Source organism: Rhipicephalus microplus, chromosome 3, assembly GCF_043290135.1.
Source record: "Rhipicephalus microplus isolate Deutch F79 chromosome 3, USDA_Rmic, whole genome shotgun sequence".
Classification (NCBI taxonomy): Eukaryota; Metazoa; Arthropoda; class Arachnida; order Ixodida; family Ixodidae; genus Rhipicephalus; species Rhipicephalus microplus.
The window spans coordinates 199,190,137-199,202,682 of NC_134702.1; the positions used below are offsets into that span (position 1 = coordinate 199,190,137).

Here is a 12,546-nt window from a genome sequence, read left to right on the forward strand (position 1 = left end):
TCATCAATGTTTTTAACCTGCTGTACTTTACAGCCTGCACTGCAATTAACGAAGGGCCGCCAGTCAGTTCTGTAAAGCCCATCCACTTATAGCGAGTTCCCGTGACTCTTCCAGTGTTTAAATGTACCGAAAATACAAACAAAATACTCGGATTCAAGTGATTTCTTTACCTAAATCATGAAATGATGTTTTGCTTATTAAAAGTAGTAATTTAAAAAGCAATGCCCTTTTACTACTAGTTTGACAGTACATGTATTTCGGAATTAGTTACATAGTTAACTTGCTTTGCTGATTCACCTAGTTAAAGGTTACTTTTTGAAAAGTGCAATAAATATCCACCATACTGTAAATGTATTGTAGTTAATGAAATCCAAATAAGCGAAATTTTATTAATAGTTCAGCTATCAGGGTTGAGTTATAGTGCAAGTTATGTTGGCCTTTTCAAGCAATAGAGTTCAAGCATTGCATTGTATGCCACAGGCAACATTTATAACTTCTATACAGTCCAAAAAAAAAAAGATATATTATACACAAGGTAGCACGTTAAAACCCTTAAAAGATAATACTGCTAGTTAGTTGCTAATCTAAAGTAATCACATAAATCACAGATGATCTAAGAAGCAAAAAGGAACTCCTTACTTGCATCTTACCAATTCCATCAATCTTCAAAATCTAGAGAGGTTCAGGATGCAACACGGGCAGGAACATTATTAAAAAGCCCCACCACCTGGCCTATTTGCCACAAAGGACACGAGGTCAGTTCTAAAAACACGCAATACATAATAAAAAGCACAGAAATGCATATTTGGCATTTCTATCATGGCCTAGGGCTCTCATAAAAGCAATGTGAAGTCAGTCTGCACAAGAAAACTCTATTGACGTTTCATGTGCCAGCTATTCCAACTATATACTTAAAAATTGGATCTCAAAAAAAAAAAAAAATTAGCAAGAGCTACTATGTACAGCTAAGCATGCGTACATGCACAAACATCATGTGTGGAAATGTGTGAAGTAAGGAGATGAATATACTAGAAAATTTCTTATAATGTGGCACTGTAACGTCTTTTGTGCAATGTCAAAGTTACTGCCTCGTCATATATCACCTTTAAAGATTAAATTGACTTTTTGCTTTCAGTGTGAGCTTCACAATGATGGTCGAGAAACATGCACTGTTGGTTATATCAGCGGTACGTGTAGTCTTTACGCCCAAGTCACTGGCTACAACGTATCAACCCAAGGTTTGTTTACCATGAATATCCATATACAGTAGAATAATTAAACAAAACATGAGGGGGTCAGAAAAGTATGTTTTGTTAAACAGGAGTGCCATTTGCTGAGAGTTAAATTCTAGACAGAATTTATGTTTGGAATCAATCATATTAGAAGTAGTTATTCCAATTAAGCAGCAACTCTGTTTAAAAAGATTTACATTTACTGAATGTCTACAGCAGATATATATATATATATATATATATATATATATATATATATATATATATATATATATATATTTGCAACAGTTACTATCAAACATCGCCATGCGAATGCTGAGATAAAATGATGCCTTGAATCCAGATTATTAGGAGTTTTCCAAATGCATGAATAACGGGTGTGCAAATTTGTGCTTTCTTGTAATCAACATCAGGTCATGCATTTTGTCATTGCACTCAAATAAAACAAAAGCACCATAGTGATTGAGCAATAAATACAACAAAAATGCCTACACACTACTTTTAATCAGCTTCGTTTACATCAATAAGCATAATCGGGCAACCATGCGGATATCAAGAAACTAATATGGTAGGTCAACCAACAAACACGAACTCCGACACTTTCATTGCTTTTTGCCCTTTTAAGGGTAACACATAAAAAAAAATCCAACAATCGACAGTTTCAGGAGACAAAAAGCGTGCCCAGACTCACCCAAAGTTTGCCGTACTCCAGGAATGTCTGGCGATAGCGAAGGGAATCGGGAATCGCCTGCAGTAAGGAAGAGAGGAAGCCCACGTTCATTAAATTAAGATGCACAAAGAAAAAGAATACATACTTTCAAACAGGAAGCTTAAATGTGGTCACAATGTGTCGTACAGTTGAGCACTAAGCGCATGCACAAGGAATACAATAACTGGATTGTTTGACTGTAACGAAAGCTTCCTCAAATTGAAATTTTGCCAAGAGGTTGTGCTGCATCATGCTTTTGGTTTACAGAAAGAGGACAAGAGTTGAAATTAATATGCGAGTGAAAAACAAAAATTAAACAAGTTGCCTGCGATTGTTACATTAAGGTTGCGCCTCGTTAAGTCTCACAAGTATCAGAAAAGATACTGGCACCGTTTTATTGCTGAGATGATCTCACTTCTGAACCAAATCAGCGCAGATGAGTTGCTAAACTTAAAAATGTGGCATTAGATGCTGTAAAGAAACACTTGAGTGGAGACAAAGAAGAGGGCTCAAATTATATTTTCGACAACCTAGTGTTTTTGATGCCTGGCATGTTATTTGTGCAACATTTAGAATGCGCAGCTTAATAAAATTGTGACTGTTACAACAGGACGCTCTCATGATGAACTGCCAGGGAAGCAGACATCTCCTGACTACACTGTAACTCGCCTATACATAAACCATGCTCACGAGGAAGCAACAGAGAGAGAAAGAAAAGATAAAAAACATAAGGCCTGCATGGATTACAACAGAAGCTGGAAGAGCAGCCTTTCTAGACCCCTATCTAAACTCTCTTGGGGTCGAAGCACACATGAAAGGTATCCACCATGCCTTCAATCATAATTTCCCTGATGTAGAGAAGCACCCATTATACCACGATTTGTTTTTCTGCTGACAAAAAACGTACCCGCAACGCATCTGTAAGGCATTGTGCCCACTTTGTTTATGTTGTGGCTGATGACAATGAGCAATTATGGCTGAGCACATTGTAGTGGGTGGGAAGCATTAAACCACACACTCGTGCAATTAACATTGTGTGATGACTGGCTGCTATTTTACTGTTCTACTCTTTTGTCATGCTACACTACATACGTTAATGTGTTTCTTTGCCCGACATGATGCCTGTACAGGGTCGTCAAAAGAGTTTAAAGCACCAGCCTAGCTCTATAGAAGAAAATTTGACTGCCAAGCAGAGGGGCAGGATTCATATCCCTTCCAATCCTGGATGTTGTTTATCATTTCATTTTTTTTCTTATTTCGACCAGTAGCCATCACAAACACTGGTGCAGTGGACAACTGTTGTTGTGACCCTATAACAGATTTTACTGTAAAAAGGAAACAGAGGGAAAGAAGTCTGAAATGAGAGGCATTGATTCAGCACATGACATTAAGCGTGAGCCATGTTCACTATTCTCAGAAACCTACACTTGTAACTGGAATGATGGTACACTGCCTTAACTGTAATGGTAAACAGATCTTCTTTCTTAAATCAATAATGTACTATCATGAGCAATATGAGCCCGAAGACGCAAACGTGTGGCGAATAGCCTCACACCCTACATCTGCTTATTTGCAGTGGTCACTCTCAGAACCAAATTGAAAAGGGCGGCGCACTTCGCCTTGCTGTTGACACTCCTGCCTCGATATTGTTGCTGCAAAATGCCACTTATAACCTGTCTGTAGCTGTTAGCGGTGACATGACCTTATATCAACGAGCACAGCTACAACCTATCAGGCTGTGCAGCTACAAGGATATTGACTGTTACCTAGCCTGCCGTGATGCACAGGTCATGTTTTTATTGCAGCTATCTGGTGTTCGCTGAACAGTTTGATGCGCATCTTTCACTTTTGTTTTCGCTGCATTTTTCTTTTAGTGTTCTCATTGCTAGCGGCCTACGGCACGCGATCAGCTACCGTTTCACAGTAACAACCAAGCGGGAGTGCCAGCAGTCAGTGGAAGAGCGCCCTCCTCTCCCCCTACCGTTTCAGCAGCGCCATCAACCTATCGCATTATGTCGATTTTGAGGTCATTTGCCATGTGCTCGCGTGTTCGAGCTCATATTGCTCACGATAGTACATGTAATAAGTTCACTAAAATTCTACGAATCCAACAACAGTCCACTATGGAACATTTTTTTCCCAAAGTAACCAAATTTCCTTCCATGCCAGACTAATTGCTCATCTGTAACTTTTTTACTTGCAATAGCAAACAGAGCTGACGTGTTCCCCAAGACTAACTTCATCTTGCCTGAAGAAGGCTTTCAAGTGCACCACAAGAAAAAAAGTGATCAGATATCAGAAGGTGTTTACTGAAAGCCTTGGAGATGATAGCCATCACTGCAGCAAAACAAGACTGCACCGGAAAAAAAAGACATGTACGTTGGCAGCACGTAAGGACGACTTGTTATTGCAAGTTCTTTCATTCACATTTTTGTGATATATAATAAGGTGCACTTAGATACTTATATGCATGCATAATATCCCGATACGCCCCTTATTCAGAAGTACGCCATAACCTTCTCTTTGTAGATCTATATAATCAAAAAGAGGACCTTTAATTTTAATTCGAAACCTTCAGGCCCTTAAAAGAATTTTTGCAATCTGTAAGGAACCTTGCTTTTTTTACACTCCATGCAGCAATCTTTCTAAAAGAACAATACTGTGCCAAGAAAATCAGGGAGGAAAGTTGAAAACCCTAAGTTGTACACTAGTCCGCCCACCCGGTGGTATCCCTCACGCAGCAGTTTGTGCACCACGTGGCAGCACTTCCAGCAGACGATGGGGTTCTCCTGCAGAGGGAGCTTCATCACCAGGCTCCAGAAGGTGTGGGCACCTTTCTCGTGGAATGTGCCGATTATCAGGCCTGGGGCATCTCGTTCAGGAGAACAAACGGGCGAAGAAGAACAGCAAAGCCATTAATGGCAGCGTTCTCAAATTCACTATGAGCATTTAGAACACTTATTGGAACATGGGGGGGGGGGGCAAAAAAAGAAACAAAAAATGAAACAAGAAAGAATTAGCAGAACAGAGTGACAGCAGAATGGACTAATGTACTTAGAAAGGGCACTTCCAGTAGAAGTGTTGCATAGCTTTCCTTATCTCCCTTTCAGATTTCAAATTGCATGAGGTGTCGAAACAGCACATAATACATTCAGACACATGTAGTAAGTATTTACTTGAGGCATGCTGATTTAAAGCTGAAGTTTACCCTTTCAATGCCCTGCCCATGTTTTAACTCAGTATTAAAGTACACGAGAGCTCAACACAGCATTATATTTACTTAGAAGGCCTTGAGCACCAGAAAATCAAAAAGCTTAATAATTATTAACATTATACAGTAGCAATACCATGAAAGGGTCTAATTATGCTAAATAGCAAACGAGTTTAAAGTACCTCTGACCGCAAAAGTTTTGTGAGCGAGTTTTTCACAGTAATTTGTAGCTCTATATCTGTTAATACCAAACATTGCAAATGCTTACAGCATCATGTAATTGATGTTAGTTGCGTTAATTAAGAACAATTTCACGTCAGTTTAGAACTCAGAACGCCGGTCTAAATACCGTAAGAAACTAGTGCCCCACAGTGAAGCAGCGCCTGAGACTTTTTAAATAGGCGGACCCACGTGCGGTGAAGAATGAAACGATGTGCGTGCTTTGAGCGTCTCGTCCCCCCCCCCCCCCCCCCCCCCAGAAAAAAAGAAAAGCATTCCTGACTTAAGCAGCCAAAACCACTTTGAGAGCAGCCCGACAACATAGCGAGAGGGGTTCCAGTCGGGGTATTATGCGCGCCCCACAAATGTTGACCCAGCAGTGTTACCAAGGGGAGTCCCAGTCTACGTGAAACCATAGAAAATGTCGATTGCACCTGAATACTCGAAAGAGCATGCACCCTTACTTCAAAACCAAATTAAAATACCTGCTAGGCTACGCTCGCCACTAATTATCAGTCAGAGGTGGCCTCGGATGCACGACTATCAAACAACACAAGGATCTCAAGTTTCCCAATTTGGTGTCAAGGGTCCTTTAAGTAAACAGTTTGCTCCTATGTGCTACGATTTATTGTAGTACCCCGCCTCCCCCCCTTTCGTAAGAGCAAATGATAAAAGCAAAAAAAACAAGGTTTAGCAAAAATGCTGCACCATATGAAATTATTTCCAGAAAGACTTTTAACACAGCTCAAAATTTATTTGAAAACACTCAGTGAAATCTGTGGACAGTTTTTCAAAAAAGCACCGTAAACGAGCACTGCTTATCACGGAAACCACTGAGACACATGGTGTGCTGTTTTGCAACATGTAAGAACTGCATGCATAGAGTTTGGTGTTGCTTCCGAAAAGAACAGACTGAACTTTGACACATGGTTTAAAACAAAGCATACAGACGGATTGTTTCATTTCTAAAATAAACCTTCTCTTCTTGACTGAAGAAAAGCAGCGCAACGCTCCCACATATTACATCATTTCAAAGATCTGTTTTGTTTATGTCAGAAGAAAGAGAAATGAGGCAGAGCCCATGTAGATGCTATTACGAGTAGCAATGGAGCGAATGCTGTGCCTTCCCACTGTGATGTTTATTTATGGTGCCTTGTACTGGATACCCTCAATAAAATTACTTTCCCTTTAAAGTGTACTTTGAATAGCCAAATGAGATTTACCACCACAAAAACAAAAGAATCAAGAAAAGAACAATAAAAACCATATGCAGCCCTTTGATCAGCTGATTGGAATTTGTTGTGGCAGTGCACCTTGTTGCTCTTCTTTGCCAAGCACCCCATTCACATTTGGCATTGCACAAAAGAGTAGCGAACATAGCGTACTAGCACTCAAGTTCTTACTCCGAAAGCACTCGGTACACAATCTTGAATCACTACTTGCAGCATGAACGCAAAGTATATCAGCACCCAAATGCGGCAAACGAGATTTTCGCCGATCAGGTCCTTGGCACCTAATGGAGCTTAGCAGGGTGTTTGAAAATCCCTACTCTACATCATTGGGCTGTAGTGTCGTACTGATGGCACAAAATGTGTCCCAAAATTACATTTATTTTTCGATTACTAAAATGCTTTTGTGCACAATATTGACACTCTGGAAGTTCACAAGCACTGAACATTTAATCTGACAAAAAGTGTGATTCGTCTACAGTGTTCATTTAAGGTCCCATAATTTCGCCTTAGCAAGACATAATAAAAATCTCAGCAGGGCATGGAATTGTTCAGTTAGGACAGGAAAACCACTGCGAGGCTGCTTTGCGTGCAATTTACTAACACTGAGATAAAACCCATTTCAGGGAAAGGAAATGTGTTTCAACAAGGACGGAGAAGAAAAGGATACTCCTGACGTGCTTCTCTTTCACTGGGCATTCCTGAGAGTTGATGGCTTTGCTGATGCTGACAGCCTGCAGAGAAAAAACGAGACAGGACCTGTTTGCCAACTCTCTAAGGGTGACACGATAATCTCCAGCCATATAGAGTAAAAACTGTCAATCAATGCAACTTCCTGTCTCAGTTTAAAATGCCTCAGCAGCTGTGAAAACTTGGTTATTAACTGACAATTAATAAAAAACAAATCAGGTTTACACACATCAGCAAATTCACTCAACACTAAGGTGTCTTTACAATACAGGGCATAGGTGGGAAACCTATGGAAAAACGAAAACACATTAAGGAAATAGGCTCTCACAGAGGCCTTGCTATTGCAAATATGTAAATCTAGATTGTGAAGCATGCAGCTCATGGTGAATTTGCCAACTCTAGAGAGCATGTTTCTTCTAGGTACACGTCGTCCCCTCTTACTGAATTCCTTGGGAAAATGGAATATTAAATCTGATGTTTTGACACTGGCAAGTTCACGTATACAGGGACAAGAAAACAACACATAGAGCACTCTGTCTGTGGTTTCCTTGTCCACGTCCTCCTACTGGTTTCAAGATGTCACAATATCAACTAACTCGAACCCAGCCTCTGATGAAATCCGAGCTCTGTTCACACACAGTCGACGGAGCTGCCAAGCTAAAAGTGGCCGAGCAAAAACAACATAACACAGGTGATGTTTCGCAATATTTGAATAATGTAGCCACCTTGAACTTTTGATATCTTTTCCTTCCATGGAAACTAACCTGGTTGCCTTCACTGTTCTTTCACATACCAACTTTTAATGCAAATCTATTGTCCCCTAAGAGGCTTCACAGAATAGATAGCAGTGCGATGTGTAACAACACTTAAGTGTCAACGTCGTGGTGCTTCTCAATTGAGTAACCATATAACTACGGTAACTTCACACAAAACAAGTAAAAATAAGGAGAAGAGCAAGAAAGGGGAGTCCTGAAAAAGCTCTTCGTAACCCCTTAATTCTATTCTTGTCCTGAACTTCAGCATAGGGTAAGGGTTGTTTGATTACAGAGCAACTAGCCTAGGTACAAGTGCTGGTCTAGATTCATGATAGGTACATGTGCTATTCCTAATTTTTCACAAGCTTAAGTTTGCTAGTACAAATGAAATTGGCTTCAAGAATGTTCATTTTAAATAATTTGTCGTAATAAACTTAGACATTTCCACAGATATACTTTATAAATCAGTGCTACTATGCACAAAGATATGCTAGCAAGTGTGGACTTTCCAAAAAGTATGACAACAGTGCAAAAAGGGGTCGGCTTATCACAGGCACGCTTATCTCCAGAGGAAGCTAGTGGTACTTTGCACTAGAGATACCACTGAGAAAACACATTATCAAAACACAACTGAGATAGTGCAAGGCCGTTTAAAAGGGATTATCTTAAGTGACCTAAAAAGCCACTGTTCCACGTATAAGCATCGGTCTCCAAATGACACCATTTCCTATAACGCAGAACCAGAGCAACTGCAGCAAGTAACGATGTATACTCCACTCTGTACAGCTCACATGCTCTGAAGCCAAGAGCAGTATTTTGTTGCTGTTGTTGATGTGTGGCGGATCTGTTGATTTACTGATACATTAAAAGCTTAGAACTGTGTTTTTTAGTCCATTGCACTGACAGCAGTGACTGCTGTAATCTATGTAACTGTGCTGTCAGTGATCTGTGTGATGTTTTGTATTATGAAAGCTGAGTGAGCTTATTCGTCTAAAGCACCTTATAGGCTAGTTGGGCATTGCATAAGGAGTTATAAAATCCCCTAATCAGTTTTTACATTAAAGGGTTTCATAAAATGAAGAAGCCTTTCACACAGAAATTCGAGCAAGAATGTGTCCTTACTATGCATGTTAGGCATACTTTACTGTCTACTTCACCACATTACATTTCAACTTGAGCACACAAACTCACCACCACAAACTACTATAATTGTGGGTTAGTTGGCAGTGCCACCACAATGAACAGACACTACTATCTGTAAACAAGATGGTGTTACTAACCTTTTTTTGTTTTTTGTCCTGGTTTTCTAAATTGTTCCCTATATATTTTCACTTGTGCTGTGTAATTTTGACATGCTACCCAATATATTTCTGTTGTGTTTTTCTTAACCGAGAGTCCCACTGCAGTCGCTTGACTTAGTTACCCTTGTCTGCATACTACAAGCCATGAACTTTTATATTTTCAATGAATAATGATAATAAAAACTGCACTGACACAATGCTAATCTTAGAATAAATGAGATTCAAGCGAAAGAAATTTTTGAAGCCCGCAGTTCCTGCGATGAAAGAGCACTTTCCACATTTTTGATATGTGGGGTTTAACATCCCAAAACCACCATGTGATTATGAGAGACGCCATAGTGGAGGGCTCCGGAAATTTAGACCACCTGGGGTTCTTTAACGTGCACCCAAATCTGAGCACACGGGCCTACACCATTTCCGCCTCCATCGGAAATGCAGCCGCCGCAGCCGGGATTTGAACCCGCGCCCTGCGGGTCAGCAGCCGAGTACCTTAGCCACTAGACCACCGCGGCGGGGCCTTGTAGGCTGAAGCAAAGTGCTTTTGAAAGATGTCTAAACAGGTGATGACATTTTTTAAAAGCTGTTTGATTTGAGATTTTTTTCCTGCTAAGCTATACAAGCTGGTGTTTGATAACTTGGTGACCTATTACAACATAACGTTTGCAATATTGCCTGTCAATACCAAGGCTGTACTTCAAACACATAATTTTATAAATGGTTTCAAACTTTCGAATTTGTCGACAATAAAAATCAATATTTAAAAAACCCTACCTTTGATTTTTCTTAAAACCTCATAAAATGATCCTCAGAAATGATTGAAAAAGAATAATAAAAAACATGTTGCATTATTTTATTTGCAGCGACAATATTACAGGTGGAAGTTCAAGCTTTTTGAGAACGCACTTAGTGCTATAAACTGTTGAGAAATCAAGCTAAAAAAAGTGGGCTTGAGCTTCTGAGTCATTTGAACTAGACCATATTTACAGAGAAAAAGCAGATTTGGTAAACGAGAATGACCGTTTTAAGTAGGCCCTTCCAAAAAACTTCAATTTGCTGTTTCAAGCCGCGGCTTGAGACTCCTAAGTTATTAACTCCTCAGTTGCTCACCTTGGTTACATGAGACAGCTATTAAAGTCATCTGCTTTTAGCGTTTTGGTACAGTACACTTTAATGGGAATAGGCTCGCGAGAGAATCAACCGAAGCATAATGGACATTGACATTTAGTAGCCCTGCTGCCGTTTCCTCAACCTGAACACGGTTTAGCGTTTCTTTTCCCGGTCACCTGCTCAACAATTTCGTACACGCCCCCTCTTGTAGGCAATGCATATCATAAGGTTTCAACTATAGGAAATGGTAAGAAATCCGTAATTTTAACAAAACATAATTTAGCGATTAACAAAACTTCACTTTTACACCTAAGAGTGAAACGCTTGGGAGTGATTAAGCCGGCATCTGAAATGAAGGTGTTTTGAGCACACCATGACTTTTGTTCAATGCATTCCTCAGCTCAAGAGGGGATCAGGGAAGGGGTCATTCCAAGTGTTCGTGTACTATCTTCCGTGGTCCTATGCTGGTGTTAGAGCATTTTAATTTATTGTGTTATCTGCAAATATGTACGGATAGCCTTAGAGTGTGTCATTATGTATGGCTAATCCAGCATTAAAGCTAAGTGAAGCGCACCAGAAATGCACCTTTACAGAAATTTATTCCTCAATGTGTTAAATCTGCTTCCCCTCTGTAAGTATGGTCCTGTTCAACTGGCTCAAGAGTACAAGCTACCTTTTATAGCTTGATTTCTCAACCGTTTATTGCACAAAGTGCGTGCTCGGAAAGCTGGAACTTCCACCTGTAATATTGTCACTGCAAGTAAAATAATGCAATATGTTTTTTTAATATTCTTTTTCTATCATCTGTGAGGAACGTTTTATGAAATTTTAAGAGAAATCGAAGATGGGTTTTTTAAATATTGATTTTTCAATGCGCTTTACTGTCGACAAATTTGAAAGTTTGAGGCCATTTATAAATTTATGTGTTTAAGGTACAGCAACGGTATTGACAGACAATATTTTAAACATTATGTTGTAGTAGGTCACCAAGTTATTGAACACTAGCTTGTATAGGTTAGGAAAAAACAAAACCTCAAATCAAGCAACTTTTAAAAAATGTCACCTGTTTAGGCATCTTTCAGGAGCTTTTTTGCTTCAGCCTACAAGCTTCAAACAATGCTGCTTCACTCTTCATTACATGTACATTTACTAAGAAAAAAGTCGTCTTCATCAAGCTAATATTTGTGTTATTATATCGTCGTTAACTTTCAAAAATGACAAGGGACGAAATTGGTCCCTCTGTACGAAATAAGTTCAATATTCCCTCCCGCCCTAAACTATGCAGTTAATAAAAAAAAAACTAAGTTCACTTTCGGGCTACTGGGTGGTATGCACACAAAATATAAAATATCAACTTTTCGCCCCGTGTCGATCTCTCGTGGAATCACCCTGCAGTCTTATTTGTAGCCATGCTGAATGTATTCGACGCGTTCTCGTCTCAAAGTACGGCTTTGTGTATACCCTCCTATCAACCAGTGGCACCCATTCGGCAAACGGTGACCGTCAGCTGGCCGGTTGCCACATAACCGCACAAGCATGCATAGGCTAACATACACATATACACATATATACATATAAAGTAACGTGAGCGAGGTCGCGGTTATCCTTTTGCCGTGGTCAGCTATCATCGCACGCGCGCGTGAAAACGACCGCGCGCCCACCAAGCGACTGTTCACCCCCTCGGCCGCACCCCACAGCTCTTCGTGTCGCCGACCCCCGAAAATAGCGCGACGGGCGTGCTCACACCGATCACAGGCAGACCGCTTCTCGGAAACGGTATTCCGCACACGAACCAAGCACGACGTGCGCGCGTCGAAAGAAAAAGCATCGTAAAAACGAGGAAAATATCTCGATCGCTCGACCCGGAGATCGCCCCTAAACGAGTCGCGGTCGAGGATGGGCGCATACGCCCACGCGTAGTGTAGTACGGTTAGTTCCCCTTGCGAAGGGCGGGTGTTGTGGGAGATACGACCAATCATACATCATCGCTTCCTGGCAAGCGTCACTCGATACGGTTCGCGCGCACTTGTCTGCGCCAGCAATCGCGACGACACACACGCATGTCGCTCGAAACAAGACGACGTAAACAACAC

The 12,546-nt window shown here is 40.5% G+C and overlaps 1 protein-coding gene across 1 annotated transcript in view; it reads right to left on the bottom strand.

The window, feature by feature from the left end:
• Positions 1-12,546, bottom strand: part of LOC119170147 (Huntingtin interacting protein 1) — a 130,636-nt gene that overhangs the window by 117,537 nt on the left and 553 nt on the right. The window contains exons 2-4 of the mRNA XM_075890657.1: positions 7,271-7,334; positions 4,662-4,804; positions 1,924-1,980 (exon numbers count right to left, since the gene is read on the bottom strand). Coding sequence (XP_075746772.1) covers positions 1,924-1,980; positions 4,662-4,804; positions 7,271-7,334 — 264 coding nt within the window. The remainder of the gene's footprint in view (positions 1-1,923; positions 1,981-4,661; positions 4,805-7,270; positions 7,335-12,546) is intronic.